Source organism: Anarhichas minor, unplaced genomic scaffold (genome assembly GCF_050575085.1).
Source record: "Anarhichas minor isolate MPS153535 unplaced genomic scaffold, ASM5057508v1 ptg000028l, whole genome shotgun sequence".
NCBI classification, from domain to species: domain Eukaryota; kingdom Metazoa; phylum Chordata; class Actinopteri; order Perciformes; family Anarhichadidae; genus Anarhichas; species Anarhichas minor.
The window spans coordinates 1,953,096-1,970,500 of NW_027466474.1; the positions used below are offsets into that span (position 1 = coordinate 1,953,096).

Below are 17,405 nucleotides of genomic sequence, written 5' to 3' on the forward strand. Positions count from 1 at the left end.
AAAACATTTAATAAGCGATCTCTATCTTTGAGTTTGAGCGACCAGTTGCATGGTAACTCACGTATGACTTCCACTTTGTAGGTGGCGTTGATCTCTCCTGCTCTGTTGGACACGTGGCAGGTGTACTTCCCGCTGTGCTTCGGCATCAGGTTCTTCAGACTCAGGGTCCACTTCTTCTTCTTCCCTTCCCCTTCTCCTCCCGCTCCAGCGTTCTCGTCCACCAGCGGCCGGCTGTCCTTCAGCCAGACGATGTCGGGCCGAGGGTTCCCGCTCGCCGTACACTTCAGACGCACTGAGCTGCCCACTGGGCGAGCGATGACGCGCTTCCTCATCTTTGACGGCTGAGTGAAACGTGGACGCACTGCGAGGGGAGAGAGGGAGAATTGAAACTGTAAATAGAGAAAGAGATCTACTGCTGATATGGCTGCCTGTGGAATATGCATGCGTAGTGTAAAGTTATGTAGATAATTATCACACAAAAACTTTCTTTCTCACTCTCGGCTGCAGATGGGAACAAAAGGAAAGGAGTGAACCAAAGAAGTTATGAGTGGAGGTTTACAAAGCAGTTTTATTTTTACAAGCTGTGTTCTGTTCTTCAAACCGGGGGAAAGAGAGCAGATCGGTAAAGATGGTGGAACTCATCAAAGATTCCTATATGAGGCTTTTATGAGACGTAAAGAGCGATCAAAGGCACGTTATCTGAAGAGGCCGCTGCACAAAGGGAGCGTTCAGAGAGGTTTAAAGTTCGACTACACACCATGAAATCTATTTTATTTGAAGTTAATAATAATCTGGCATCTTCTACACACAAGTACATTCATGGCTGGTGTGAAAAGACGTCCTTGAGTCAACATTCGGACATCTGTTTCTGCAAACCTTTTAAACAAGAACGATGGAATTAGGGACAAATTGCTTTCATCTCAGTCTGCAGAGAAAATTGCTAACTTGTTGGATGGACATTTCTTTATGCCGTGTAAGGAGCGTCAGACGTGCTGAGGTCATCGTAACAGGCAGAGCCAAGAATTCCATGTTGTGCAGTAACAACACATGGCAGCGTGCCTCTCGCTATATACAAGCTAATTTGCTGTAATACACATAATTGTTTGTTTAAGAAAAATGTTTAAATCACTTCCTTTCCTCCCTAACACAAAAGACTTACTCACATGACCGGGAACCTACCCCCCCCACACACACACACACACACCAGATTCCTTATTTTACATGGATCCAGCACCTCTGGCCTCAGGGTTGTTAAAAAAAGCCAACTAGACAGCGATGTAACTGTCACTGTAAATATCCGGTGATGAATGCACATCTGTGCACAAGTCATAAAAAGCCAGACAGCGACTTAGCATCACACCAAACATCCATTCATTCATGCAAATCCTTCCTCACAAAACATTAAATGGACAGTTAACCACAGACACCTATTCAAACACCCACATCCCTCCATGTAGTTGCATGACTTAACCCCATCCCGCCATTCAAAGATACGTTCTCCAAAACAAGTCCCATCTGATCTCAGACTGTCCTGACAAACATTCATTCATTCAAAAAGACTAGAGATGACCGATTAGTCGACTAATTGACTTAGAGGGCCCTAATCTATTCACACACATATATCTCGCTTTAAAAAACACAACAATCAGCGAGCAGTGAACGCAGATCAAAGAGGGAAAAAAAAAACTATCCAGTAGGGAGGGAGGAGAGGAAATCATTCACAGGAGCGCTTGATTTTTACAGCCCTCACGTTCTGGCCACAGCAGATAGCCATCAACCGGGGCGATAAATCTCCCTGAAACTACTGCAGTTGCGCCTCTTTCTTTGGACACGGTTATTATTCCAGCTCTGGGTAAACAAACGAGGAGGAGAGTTATGTGACGTGGGGATTTCACTGCGGCTACATTACTAGGTGGAATAAAGTTCTCTTCAGACCGGCAGGAAGCTGGACAGGAAGACAGAACAAACATCGCCCCCCCCCCCCAGCTACTACAGCTGAACTGTGACCGGACTGAGTCATTACATGTAGCAGAAAGTGGAGGATAAATAGAAGACAGTGATTAATACTTTAATGTTTTGGCAATGTCCTTCTTTGATGATTACATGAATTCAGTTGGATGGCTTAGGCTGAAACCAATGGAGAAGAGGAGCCAAAGCAAAGTGCAGCTGAACACTATTGGCTAAAGATGAGACTGGAGAAGCAACCAAATACAGCAAAGTGCAACTGAAATGAACTGATTTATACTGTCGAAGCTGAACCAAATCAAACAGAAGTTAAGGAGAAAACAGATGGAATGAGAAGGAGAGAAGTTCAACTCGAGGTTAACTCGCACAGACTGACAGATTGCTAAAAAGAGACGAATAAAACTGGAGTGACGGCGAAGACATTGAGAACAAAGAGAGGGAGAGATGGAGTTAAAACAATAAAAAAAGAAGAGGTAAGGGAGAGGGCACACGAAGAGGAAGAATGAAAGAAAAACACAGCGAGAATGCGAAGTGAGAGAGCGGCGATAGAGAGAGGGAAGAGGCGAGAAGGTGAGAGCCAGAACGGGCGAAAGGGCAGGCTTGTTCTGGGTCTCAGGGGCCACTTCAACGCCACACTTCACAGTGTAAAAATACTGCTGACCCTCCGACGGACCGCCTTTGATCAGAGAGTGTGTCAGAGACAGACAGAGGGACAGAGAGTGTGTGTGAGGGAGAGAGAGCCTCGTGGTTTACTAGTTCCAATTCTCAGATGCGGCGATTTTTGCTAAATGTATAATTTTGGTGAATTTTGACAGGATTAGTTTAGATTTGGGTTTAGTGTTAACATTAGTATTAGAATTCAATTTCTCTTTACACATTTATTTCTGAGAGTTAGATGAAAATATTGATACCACTTTCAACGTCTGCATTAAGTATGGCAGATTGAGAGAGTTAGCCTAGCTTAGCATAAAGACTGGAAGCGGGGGAGAAAAGCTAGCCTGGTTTTCTCCAACGTTAAAAAAATACGAATGCTAAGCTAGGATAACTGGCTCCAGGTTGAAGCTCCACACATAGCTCACAGGTTGTATATGTGGTATTGCTTTTCTTATCTTGCTTGAATAAGCAAATTGAATAAGCATATTTTCCCTAATTCCTTTAAAACAAGGTTGAGTTTGTGAAGATTTATCAGTATGTTTATCGATGAAATACAATCTGTGATGTCCAGTTGGAGCAAGTTAATGTGTTAAAATGTTTATCAAACACCTAAACACTGCACAACGGTATGAAACGCAGGATTTAAAACACTATCACTGAGACATGGATCACATGGTAAACAGCAGAAACACACTGTTCACATTATGTTATCTATCTGATTGGCCATCGCCGGAGAGGCCTCGTTCGAATACATAAGGGCGCTAAAGCTGGTTTGAACGCTGCCTGAGCTCAAGCAGTGAGTGTCTGCGTTTGGTTGTGTGTGAGCAGAAAGAGGCAAATAAATAAAGAGAAAGAATGTGTGTGAGAAAGCAAAGGGAGTAAACGTTTGTTGACATTTTAGTGTGAGTGAGTGAGAGCGTTTCTGACGGAGAGAAAGAGAGGAAGAACTGGAAGAGTTGGGGATGAGGATAACAAAAAGCAAAGAAAGGAGGGTTAAGTTACATGGCGGGGTGACCGGCGAGACTTTGGGGGGGGGGGGGGGGAGGAGGAGGAAGGAATGTGTCCCACCAAATCACACCTCACACAAATAGACTGCTCTCCACTCTGTCAGAGCCAATTATCTGAGCAAACAAACACCCTGATGTGTGTCTGTGTGTGGGCCACAGTGTGCAAGGTGTTTATTGCACAATCTGCTACTGTGCTTTTTAAAATGTTACACACTGCCAGCTATCTGAAGTGTCCCTCCTAGGCCTCCTTCTCATTTTCAAATGTTTATACGCGTGCAGTGATGAGATGAGAGACGTTGCGAGCGGTTACCCAGTTTTCCGGCCAGCTCCGGGCCGTGTTCAGAGTCTCCATTGGCCGTCACGGCTCCATCTCTTAAACTGGAGTCATCTGGTGAGGGAGAGAGGAAGCATCGTTAAGTGAAGTGACAACCTGTGAATAGTTGATATACTATACAAAGAGACCTGATGCAACCAACTCCAACCATCAGACAAATACAAATGTGAATTTGTACTTTCAATGGTCGGTGCTGAATTGTCTTGATGAAGTCATGATTTCTACACCCACTTGTTGCTCCAGTAAAATAAACATTAATCTTGTGCACAAAGCTCAGCTGGGTCTCTGTGCTACAAACTAAAAAAAAAGAAAAAGAGACGTGGACTGTATGCGAGTTAGGATGGATTATTTAGCAGGAGGAGTTTGTCTGTCTTCTATCAGCATCTGACAGCTGTTTCATAAGATGCAGCTGTTTCAGCATGGGGTCATGAGGTGTGATGGTTTGTTCATACACACATAAATTCTAAGATTTCAGTGATACATTGGTCTGCCCTCTCAAATTGGATGCAGATTGTTACCATTTAGGGAGGTAGAAAGCAGAAGCATCCCTGTCATCACTTTAAAAAAACAACAGTTTTTGTTAAGGTAAAAAGAAGACTCATCACTAAAAGTCAAAGATATTTAAAAATGACAACGTTATAGTACACACCTGGTTTGCAGGTAAAATGTGGTGGAAAGGTGAGACTGAGGTGTTACAACTCACTGGAAAAAGTCACTTCTGGCTTTCAAAAACGTACTTTCCCTCCAGCTGCACTCTGCCCTCAACGAGCCACCATTCATTTCAAATGTCTTGTCCAACCAGAAAACCAAACGACAAACAACATGATGTATGTCTGTCCTCTAGTGTCCCTCTGCCAGAGACTTGTTGCTGCTGCAGCAGCTTACTGGTGATGAAAGCTGTGAAATGAACGCTACAAGTCCCCCTACATGCCTCTACCCTCAACTCTAAAATGACTCCTTCCTGACTCCGTGACACTGAGAAAGCAAGATCATCAATTTGTGCCCTAAACATCTTACATTTTTCCCAAAGATGATCGTATGGGAAAATTCTCTTTTGAATTCCTCCCTACTGTATGTGCCTATATCATATTCCACGGTATCATATTGCTTTTACTCTAACGCTGGTGTATCGGTTTCCCTCCCTCAACATGTCTTCCCAAATTGATTATCAAAAAGATACAAACATCTGTCCGAGCCTTCACGCTATGGAGCGCTTCAAGATGGAGCCAATGTATCCGAGGGGCCCTTTAACAGAGGAGGTGGGGAGAAGGGCTGATACAGAGCAATATGAGGTCTGTCAAAATATGTGAGGGGGGGGGGGGGTAACTTGGCTTGAACCTGAAACTTCAACCAAAGCCTGATGGTAGTTATGGAAAGAAAGAAAAAACGAGATTCAAACAGCCTCGGACCACCTGCGGTAAATACGTGAGAGTGCGTGATTGTAAAGGAATACGTTCATCTTGCATGTTGGTACAAATACGGATCCGCGAGTAGATTTTCGAGGACCACCTGAAAGCTCAGCGTTTAATGCAGCGCCAAATGTCTTCAGAGCATCACTATTTTGGATGATGGGAGCGAAAGACGCATTTGAAATGCAAATACGAGGCACAACCTGCATCCTCGGGGCTGGTATTAATAGCACACAGGCAGGCCGCCCTGTGCGTGTGCACGTGAGAGTGCGATATGAATTCCTGTATGGGCGTGTCGGTGCATGTGTGGGTGCATGCGTTATTTAACTAAGTGGTAACTTGAGGTGCGGGTATTCCCGTTGCACCTCACTCCTTCCTCCCTCCCTCCCGCCACATGCACGGCGTGTTCTGAGAAAGGGCACCGCGTTTGAAGCCCAGCGGCACGGGGGTCTGATCTAAAGGGGGGAACACGGTTTAGCACTCTTAACAGCTAGCGGGCCCTCCCCCATGCCTGGTGCGAGCCTGTAAACCTTACTTGGCAGACCTCCTACGGACCCTCTCACAGAGGGGGGGCTGGACCGCTTCCACTGTCCATACAGTGCAGCCGTGCATCCAAGGCATCAAAGTATTACCAAAATTCAAAACATGTCCATGTACAGCAGCTGTATATTGTGATGCTGATGCAGAGACACATCAGAAACCGACAAGAGAAAATCCACTAACTTGTTCAGAGGGCAAACTGAATGTGCGTGGTCTTATTAACACCATTGTCTTGAACATAACTTATCATAAATATCTATATATCCACAGCATGTTCTTTTACAGCTGTCTAGTCTTCTACAGAGTCAAACTGTGACAGTATCTTTCAAACCCTGCAAATCACAAGACTGATGTTAGACATCCTGGCTTCAGAAACAGTTCCTGACAGCAGAGTCAGTTTTAGACCTTTCTTTAGGTCTGTTATACGAGTGCAAAGATATTTTTTTGGGGCGGACGGACTTAATGTTTCACTGTTTGGTTCAAGCTGAACACACACAGAGTAGAAAACATATTCCCTCCCTGCTTCAGGTGTTTTCAATAAACAAAATGTTTTCTTCTGATCCCGTTCCACCTTCTAATGTTCGGCCAGATACTTTGGCTGGTGATTACAACTAATACACACACACACACACGCACACGCACATGCACACGCACACGCACACACACGCACAGTATAAGCAAGCGTTTTCAGAGTATCAATAACCGATAAGATAATGGCAGCTATATACTTAAAAAATTCCCGAGCCGATGCCAAGAATCAGTGTCAGGGCTGATTGGCTAAAATAAAGTCGATCACAATTGAATCCGTTCTTCACCGTACTCTGTTTTGTTCACCTGAGCTTGCTAGTGTTGCACCGCTGCTCTATTTCTCACCACAGTGCAGCATTTGGCTGCAAATGCGAGTGAAAATGAAGTGTGTGTGAATGTGAAAATGTATTTGGGCGCAACGGTGATCGACTCTGAGTTTGGACACTGAGGTTACACAGATTCGCTAATTATCATCAGCAAAGAGCAGTGGACCAAACATTCAAGTAGCTGCTTCTCATTTTTAGGCTGTTATCTCAGCCAAAGATTGTTTGTGCGGGAAGAAGCACCACTCACACCCTGTTTCACCACTGCTCAACCACAAGTGGCGTGTTTCTGTAGTTCCAACAAATCCCACAGAGTTTCAGGAGTCACATCCTCCCACTTTATCGTTCATTCATATAAAACCAATACTTTGATACTTTGGAACCAGGACCTTCAGTGTTTGGATCAAGTAGCTTGTGGGAAATAAGGTGTGTCAGATAGAAGTAAGCAACAGCTGTTATTTCAATGTGTCAGATACATATTTAATAAGTCCTCATTGGACTCGGCATCGGTAGCCACTCAATATTAAAAAGATTTGGATCAGGGCCAAAAGAACGTTTACTATGAGCTTTTGGACCACATGCTTCTGATTAATGTTCATCTTGTCTCGTCCCAGATGTATCTCTTTGAAGTTGTAGATGTGAGAGGATATCTACCTACATGTGAAGACACCAGATGTCCCCACAAAGTCCAGTAAAGGTAAATAACCTGGCATTTAAATAGCGCCATGAGTTTTGTATTTCTCTTATTGGAACCTTCACTCCCTCTCTGCTCACACGTGTGCTTTCCGTTTCATTTTTCTGCCTCTTTTCTTCTTTTCATTCCGCTCTCTTTTCATCTGCAGGGAGGGGGGGAGGTGGTTCAACAGTGTGCTACATTTCACACATTCACTGGCGGGGTACCCCTGTGTGACTGAGTGTGTTTGAATAACCCCTTCTCGTATTTACATTTAGCTCTGCCGAGAAAAGGCAGCAATTGGACATGAGCGAGCTCAGAAATATGAGTCCCAACAGTCCAGCGTGTGTGTGTGTGTGTGTGTCCGGAGGTGGGGAGGGGGGCAGTGTTTTCCTAAAGGGTCATGTCCTTCCAGGTTTTAATATAGAGACACTGGATATGTGGACAGAGCCTCTGTGTGTTCATGTGTTAAGGCTGCTTGTTGCAGCATCGGGGCCAAAACCAGCCTGATGCTGAGTTTGTGTATCCGACAAAAACCCAGTGAACCACCGTCAGTCCTCTACAACTGACCACGGGCACAGTTTCAGGCTCCACACAGGCACAGCTTGCCTCACACTTCATCCAGACCTGCTGTTTCACTTCATATGGTAGACAGGAGCTACCGCAAGTGAACACGTTCTTACATAACTCTGGAAGAAGAGGCATTGTTCAGTTAAACCTGGAGGGTTTATTTCTTGCTCCGGCAGCAACAGCTTGCTTTGAATATTGCAGCGGATTGCAGTTTTGACCAAAGTTGAAGTTTAACCCAACTGCATGGTGTGTAACTGATCAGAAAAATCTTGAATTAACCTGATAAACTCCCTAAATGAGGCATGTTTCAAGCAAGTTATTGTACAGTAAACTTTATTCTCTCACGGATGTTCAAAGGTTCATTCGTGACCCTGAAACCAGCAGTTTAGAAAACAATCCCACCACAACGTCCAACAAGTAGCTGAAGCTTTCGATCATATTTGAAGCTTTCGATCATCTGACATGATCTTCATCAGTAGTAAGCAGCCGTCACAGAATTATAGACGTTAACATCTTTTTTTCTGAAGGTCTCATGCGTCATACTTTCACTTTTAGAGCAGGGATTACACCGATCTGTACCACCGTATAACTCTAGTTTTTTCAATGTAACTAAAGTACAGCATGCCAGAAGGGTTTGTATATAATAATACAATATAATAAACAGGAATGATTGATCAATACATGTTTAAAAAGGGAATGCCTATCTCTATCTAATCTAACTTTCCCTAAAACAATATTTATTTACATGAAAATAAATGAAAGGTTTTACAAAACAAATTGCAGCCGTAAAACTCTTTCCTGAGACACGAAGAAGAGCAACTTTAAGCGTAAACAATGAGACATCATGAGCAGAAGATGTAAGATGTCTGAGGAGCTCACTCTCGGTTTAACACGTGACCTCTGGTTGGTGCACCACAGAGATTATTGGATTGCTCTTTCAGAAGAGTCTGGGCAGCGGGAGAAGTGGATAAATGTTGTTTCAGGGCGAAGAACTTGAGAACCTCATTCTTCAATACAGTGTTGCAACGATCCATCTTCCTCCTCTACCGTAACAACCAGCAGGAGGAACACCGTTCAGGGCTCGGACCCCCTGCTAAAACACACACTGTCATTATAACGCCATCAGTTCAACAATGCCCTGGAAACCACGAAACCACATGTGTCTTATGTTATAAGCCCTTTATTGCTGCTGTTGGAAGAACACAAGAGAGTTGACATTTTGCTTTGGAGGGATTTTGTTTGTGGGTGAAAAGTATGTGTGTGTCTCGTGTTTGTCTGACATGCTGCATTTAGACCTCACGTTCCAAACATACTTCTCTCTGCCGCCACAGACATTTTAGGAACATTCATTTGAATTCAGCTGCCGCAAGTTGCAACATTACACACATTGTAAGAACCGGTTAGATTTACATGCTGTGGCTTCCAGATAACCAAAAGGTTAAAACATTTAGATGTTCTGTGGAAAGTTTCTGTCTGCAGAACGGGTCATGTTTCATATGTTATTAGACGAAAAGTCCTCAATGTGCTGCACGGGTGAAGCCAACAGACCCATCTGCATGACAACTGAGCAAACTCCTACCTGAGGAAGACTGTGTGATGCAGCCGAAAGCTCAGGAACAGAAAAAAAGTGAGTTGACCTTGAGTTGGGATTGTTTTCTCAAACTATTTCCAGGGTGAAGATCTATTGTGCGTAAGGATAATGTTATTTAGGTGATTAGGTGATTATTCGATAAGGTGACGGACGGATTGAATCAACAACAATTTAGATCATTTATCGAGCAAAGTTTGCAAGTTCTTTCTGTTTTATATCACTGTATCACTAATTGATCTGCATTTTTCAACATATTTTGATCTTTTACAGACTAACTGATTAATACATAAAAAAAAACAAAAAAAAAAACATTAATTGATAATATTATTTCCTTTTGACAATGTGTTTTGTTGTCTTTGACCTCAGCATTGTCAAAGTATTAATTGATAATAAAAATATGAATTTGTTGAAACTTTAATATTATTGTGATTCTAAATTTGTCACTCAGGGAAATAGTTTTTCCTTATTTTTTTTGGTAATAAATCCCTTAAAAGCCATTTCACAAAGTTAAGATGCCAAAAATATGTTCATCCACACACGGTTCAGAGTGTCGACTCCGAAAGTTGTCATATTCTCAAGAGAAGACAGTGAGATGTGTGTTAGTGCACACAAGCGTCCACATCTGCACACGTGTACTACATACCCGTCGCACACACACACACACACACACACACACACACACACACACACACACACACACACACACACACACACACACACACACACACACACACACACACACACACACACACACGAAGACGCACACACTTGTGTCACTTTGATTTACACTCTGGCCTGCAGAGGCCGTGTAGCCTTATGGAAACCATTATAACTTGGGCTGCTACACACTCCTCCATTAACAGCATGAGAGAGAGACATTGAAAGGGGCTGTGACGGAGAACGAGAGGGAACGAGACGGGAAGTGACTGACTTTTAGAGGAGGTCAGGAGGCAGCAGGAGAGAGATGAAAAGACAGAGAGCCGGAGAGGAGGAAAAAGCGACAGTGCGGAGAAAGATTTATTAACTGTAACCGCAGAACAGACAATCGTACACTATAGTTAACAGCTTCTCTCTATGAGCGACAACACTGGCTTACATGACAGATTAACAGTTAACAGCTTGTATGTGTGTGTCCGGAGTATTTAGTGGGCAGTCATCACAAGGGTGACGTGTGTGTCTGAGGTGATGACATTTCAACGTTTATTAAATCACACACACGTACACACATTTAAACGGAATCCTTATCGGAATCCTTATCTTTTGCTCTGAAATGTTTCTGGAACATTTGATCTCACTACCCTTCATCATCATCACCCTCATACACATGTTGACACACACACACACACACACACACACACACACACACACACACACACACACACACACACACACACCTGACAGGGTTTTCTCCTCTAAATATTGGCCCAGTCCATCGGCCCCCTCGGACCGGGCCAAGACAACAACAAAACTTTTTACGAGTTCAACTTTACGATGTTATTTACGAATGCGATTAAACGTCGTGCTTTTCTGGGCTCAGGCGCTCTGAAATATGATGAACACACGTCAACGTTAGGCCTGGAATTGCTTCCAGCTTTCTGAACTATTTGGTACAAACCTGTGTGTGTGAGCCAATCACGAACGTACACGCACACACACACATAGACGTACTAACATAGACACGCACATTCACACAGCAACTATTTCATATAGTACTCTTCGTATGAGGTGGATTTTGTTTGCTGGCAAGACTTTCAGAGTGAAGGTAGGTTTAAGGAGGCTCAGGATGTGTGTGTGTGTGTGTGTGTGTGTGTGTGTGTGTGTGTGTGTGTGTGTGTGTGTGTTACTACATGGGTAAAGAACTAAAGAAAGAGGTTGTGCAGGTTCAGGCTGAATCTGCAGTCAACAAAGCAGCAACAAGCTTTGATTACAACACACACGGAGAGGAAGGTAGACATTACTTGACTGTATCTTCACATAGCAAATAGTTATTTGCTGCTATATGTTAATGCTCTGAATATCGTAAAGAGAACATTTAAGAATAGATAATGTACAAGAATCAACTTGATGTGAAGTCTTGGAACTTGATATTGTTGCCAGTTCCAGTTTTGGATGCAAAAATGTTTCCTCACAGATTCATATCAGTTCTTAAACTTTTAAAAGTGGAATAAAATATGCAATGTTTTAGTCACAATTGAATTAGGTGGCGATGAGAGTGACTGTGAAGCTTTCTGCTTGTCAGACTGAATGTGAGTTTGTTCCAAGCCCTACCAGCCGGAGCAGGATTGCACAAGAAGCACTAAAGCTTTGAAGTCATAGTACAAAGAGTACTTAGCTGCTTAGCTGTAACGCAAAAAAAATAAATAAAAATACTCCGGATTGCTGATCAGAGTGAATGGAGGTTCTTGATACAAAGTAGTTCCTCCTCGACAGATGGACAGACGTTCCACCACGTTTCATTGACAACGGTTAACCAGGAAATTACACCAGAAACATAACGTCTGTGGAAAAGGCTAATATCAACTACTGAAATCAATCAAAAGTAATTGTTCAATACCAAACACACACGTTATTAAAGCACATATTAAACTGGACAGACATTTCTTTCTCCCCAGGATCTTCTAATGAAGACGAGACTTCACCAACTGCTGAAAATGACAGCGCAGTGGATGGATACAGTATGTGGTTGCTCCTCTAGCTCCGATGATGCTCTTAGTGTCATCTCCAACCTTCTTTTGGTACAGGCGTAGGACTAAAGCAGCATACAACAGAAAAAAGAGGTAGATCCCGAGCTCCCAAGTACTTAGTGAGGCAATGTTTTGACCATCGAGGTCTTCACCGGGGTACAACATCTGAACGAGACCTTGATGGTCAAAACGTTGCCAAAGTAAACACTATTAATTGTGGGAACTACTTCTCTTTTTCTCATGGTAAAACCATGACTATTTTCATCATAAAATGGTCCTGTCTTTTGTGTTTAAATACTTCCAGTCTTGTGTGAAGTGAAAAAGGGCGGCACACAGGGAAACATGCCGGGTCAACACTATGAAGCGCTGACTACTCAGAGCTACAAGCTTTTCCTCCAGCAGGATTATTACTGCTTTTATAACCTCGGGCCCAGCTGGACCGGCAGTGTAAGTTCTGCTTACCGCTGCAGCAAAAACCAACCGTGTATATTCTCAAGTCGGATTGGAAGATGTTGAACATTTCAGCTTTATCTGACCCGTAATCCCTTGCTCTCCACCTTCTGTGTTCCCTCGCTGCCGAAGCAAACGCCGAGCTTCTGCAGTGAAATCAAACAGAGCTCAGTCTCAGTTGCAGACTAAACAAAAACATTTTCAGGGGAAACCTTTTGTAGGCCAGCATCACGTTGGAGAGAGAACGGGGGAATCAAAGAGTGAAGGTGCATGAATATGTAGCTCATTGTGTGTGTGTGTGCCTAACTCTAAGCAGAGCTCTGTATTTCCTGAAGCTGAGCGGACCGCAGTTTGATCTTGTGCCATGAATGGGCCCAACACACTAATTACAGCCACCTGTGTTTGTGTGCTTGTGTGTGTGTGTGTGTGTGTGTGTGTGTGTGTGTGTGTGTGTGTGTGAGAGGTATGAGTGGCTGCATGAGGGAGGAGGGTGACCGGATGAAAAAAGCTATTTCCACGCACATATACACACATTTAGAGGAAGAAATAGTGGAGCGTCATACTTTGAGGAGGCAGAGGTGCTGTTTTCCACTCTTGGGTTAACCTTCAGTGTGTGTGTGTGTGTGTGTGTGTGTATTTGGTTTGTGTCAGGCCTATTACCTTCACTTTGGCCTTGGCCGTGTCTCACAACCAGGCAGCAGCATGTCTGAGTCTGTCTGTCCAGCTGTCAGTCACTCAGTCAAGAGGTTTTGAGTCTAAGCACGCAAGAAAGCTTGAATCTTTTGGGCACCGTTCCCATTTTAAAGCAGGAGAAAAGACAGAGAGTGAAACAGATCGGGGCCAATTGCTTCGTTGACCCATCACACCACCGATTCTGTGCTCACCACAAACTCTCTCCAACTCTTGCAGCGGCTTCCTTTGAAGCTACGCTTTCCATGTGTGCATCAAGGACTGATGACGCACATTTTCACCTTTCCAGTGTGTGTGACAAATTGCCTCATTCCGGAAAAATAATAATATGAAATGGACAAAAATGATCTGTAAGTCCAAGACCAGATTGGGACAATATGGTGATATTTAACCTTACTTAAGGGGCGGGACCAACAAAGGTCCCAAAGGAATGTTTTTTATTATGAGTAAGTTGTGGGCTTATCGTGTATAGTATGCTATTGATTGTATTGGTTTTTACTGTGGACTTCATGGTGTCCTCATGTCTGGAACACTGGACCAAATGAAACTCCCTGTGCGAGATTATAAAGTCGATCTGAGTCTGAACAAAACGATGATGCTCGCCGAGATGTTTCCTCGTCCACTAACCTGGGAGCGCTCTCAAGTGCATATTGTGTGGCGTTTTCGGCCGAGAAGAAAACGCTTTTGCGTACACGGCCCTTAAGTCAGCTGTCCTCTGTGTCTTTCTCTTGTGTTATAACCCTTTAGTGTAGCTGATGATGAACATTGACTACTCATCTGTTTAATCAGGAAGCTACAAACAACGCGTACGCACTGTCCTTGTAGATAAAACAACCGGTTTTATGGCAAAAGTAGTAAATATTAACATGATCACAGCTCAAAACATCTGGTGCTCTTGTGTTTCACTCCTCAACAATGTAACTGTTAGGTTTTTTTTTTCTTTTTCTGGAGAGTGCAGCTGGCTTCAGATGAAGGTCAGGCAGTAAGTAGTCTAAGTGAGAACAGCAAAGCCCCCAAAGTTCCTCTTGAGTTAATCCTCAATAAGCTAATGCTTCCAGGTAACTCATTTAAGCCAGGGAGCAGAGTTTTGGCTAAAACTGCTGGCAATAAAAGTGTGTTCCAGGAAGTAAACTCTACCACCCCTACAGGCTGAACATCGGTCCAGACCCCTCGGCACTGGAACTTTTATAGATCTCTGATACAGCTGTATCATATTGTACCACTTTATCCTTCTCATTGTCCCTTTATATGTTCATACGAACGAGCCTAGTTATTCTTGTCCAAACTGACTCAGGATGAACAGCGCTTTTTTGTTTTCTTAACAAATGTCACTTTGATATTTTGTAAATCATTGACTTTTTTTTTGCGTTTTATAACCAATATTATTGAAACGCCAACTCCTGTCTTCAAACCTGGCGGTATGTATAGCTTGCTGTACAGCTTTTCAATTACAGCACAGTGAAGGCAGAAGAGACGGAAATAGTCTAAATGTTGAGAGGACTAACCTTTATTCGTTTGGACAGCTAACAGATTCTGTCCAATCAAACTCTACTTGAGCTGCTGGAAACATCACATGTCTACATCTGGCCAGTTGTCCTCAGGAGAAAAACATTTTAGCACCATAGAAGAAAGTGCAGCAAGAAATGTACCGCACAGCACCAACAGTTTGTCTTTTTTTAACTCTGTGAAAGTGTCTCCGGGTGGATTTTCCTCCAGATATGCCAGAGTAAGAAACTAAATCCCGATGCTTTCCTGTTGCTGAGCCTGGCCCCCTGACCTCCCTGCAAGGAGGCAAAAGAAAGGAAACTTCTCCGCTAGGGATCAATAAAGTATCACATTATAAACTGATTAGGACTCCAAGAATTTCCATGAATCGTTATGCAACCGTTGCCTCACTGTAGCAGCGAGGGGAAGAAGTTCAACTATGTCGCTTCCAGCTGACAAAGCACAAATCCGGCCCCAATCAATCTCCATCTGATATTATCCAAATACACAATATGTGATTAACATGCCACGTTTGTTATGGGGCGTTAATAAGTCCAGATCCATTTTCCGCCAGAGTTACTCCAAGATTCAGCTCTGGTATATTTTCAGACGCTGTGGCCAGACACGGGCCATTTACCCTCGGCGGTCAGGTTTAGGTTAACGAGGCCTAGGTTTGGTTATGATATGAACAATGTTGAGAAAACCAACAGTGAGAATATACACGAAGCTTCCAACGCTGAACATGGACTGTGTCAGAGCGTAAAATATCAACACAGCAATGAAATAACATACAGGCACGAGGCACAAGTGGTTCCACACACTCGCTCATAAACGTCACACGGTGATGGGGTTTATGAGTTCTGAAAACATACAGTTAGGGATCAAGTTTTCTGTGTGTGTGCGTGTTAATATAACGCGTGTGTGTTTGTACAACAAACGCATCTGGATAAGTTAATTTAGTTTTTCTACGCCAAAGAAAAAAAGTTCCTCCTCTTTTTGTCGTTTTTTTTCCTCTATCCATGTGCACGTGTGTGCATGTGCATTGCGTGTGTGCGTGTTCCTGTGACTGTGCTTATTCGCGTAGCTGTTTTACATCACCGTTCACACTTCAGCGATGGAGTAGGAGGGTCAAGTGTGGAACACAGACTGAGATTTGCTCACGATGGAGACGACACATACGCCAGGCAGGAATCTGGCAACACACACACACACACACACACACACACACACACACACACACACACACACACACACACACACACACACACACACACACACACACACACACACACACACACACACACACACACGTGCAGCCTAAAGCCTTGACCCTCCGCCTCAGCAGGTCAACATGACGCAGGAGATCCAGTCAAGGACAGAAATGATTCAGTGGAATTAGTAAATTACTTCATGTCCGCTGCTCACAGGAGGGCTTTGAGATCACAGGAGAGGAAACACACTGTGTGTGTGTGACAAAATACAGTATACGGAGGTTATGCAGATTACATATAAACTCACATCCGTATTATATAATAGAGTCATACTAATATGATGAAGGACTTTCACCAAAACCCTTTTTTTCAACACACTGTGCAGGAGTTCACTGCCTTCTTTTGCATGACTTAAAACCTCCACAAACACAATAAAAGATGCGAACGCCGATGTACGTTGCATTTTTAGTCACATTAAAAAAGACACAAACGCTTGATGCAAATACATATCTGCGGCCTGTGAGTTTTTAAAGGCAGAGCCACCTGAGGGTTGAATCATACGAACAAATTGTGAGATAACTCAGTCATCAAGCTGACAGAAAGGATAGGAGAATTAAGAGAAAAAAAACTATTTTTTCCTTTCAAAACATTGGATAATTTGATTTTTTAAGGCCTCTAAACTTAATTGTAGACGTGTGCAACCTGTTACAGAGGATCACATGCACTCCTAGCTTTGTTTTAAAGGAATTACGAGCCCTCTAGAGTGTAAAACAAAGAATTTCAACCGGCTGCGTGTGAGAAGGTGCACGGTCTGTTTAAGAGCCACCAGGTCAGGTATATTTAGTCATTTGCTCCAACCTCAAACCATCCTTGCTTATAAAATTGATCGTCATGTCCCAAAAATAGACGATGTCCCCATCAGCAAAGTGCAGCCTCTCCCCTGTGTGTGTGCTCGTGGCCCCGTATATTATTTTTAAACTGCCCTGTTGTCTTAAAAAGCAAACAACAAATGATTGTGTATATTCATAGAATAAAGAAAGCAACAGTTGTAAAAATATGTGTCTTTGTTCCTCAATGCAAGTGTATGTATTTGTGCAGAAAGTAGGTTTTCTTGTTAATGTATGTGGGTTTACTTTTACGTTTATAGGATTATACATGTGCATGTATAATCCTTTGCTGGTTTCTATGTTATTAAATGTTTGTGCGCCATTAAAAGGGAAATCCGCCACCTTTGACACGGAGGAGCAATAAGTTCCTCAGTGTGTGCTATTTTGACCAAACAAGCAGACTT

General features: G+C 43.2%; 1 protein-coding gene across 1 annotated transcript in view; it reads right to left on the reverse strand.

Moving 5' to 3' along the window:
* fgfrl1a (fibroblast growth factor receptor like 1a) overlaps window positions 1-17,405 on the reverse strand; it is a 63,603-nt gene that overhangs the window by 4,408 nt on the left and 41,790 nt on the right. Inside the window, exons 3-4 of the mRNA XM_076103571.1 lie at window positions 3,937-4,014; window positions 62-361 (exon numbers count right to left, since the gene is read on the reverse strand). Of these exons, the coding sequence (XP_075959686.1) occupies window positions 62-361; window positions 3,937-4,014 (378 nt within the window). The remainder of the gene's footprint in view (window positions 1-61; window positions 362-3,936; window positions 4,015-17,405) is intronic.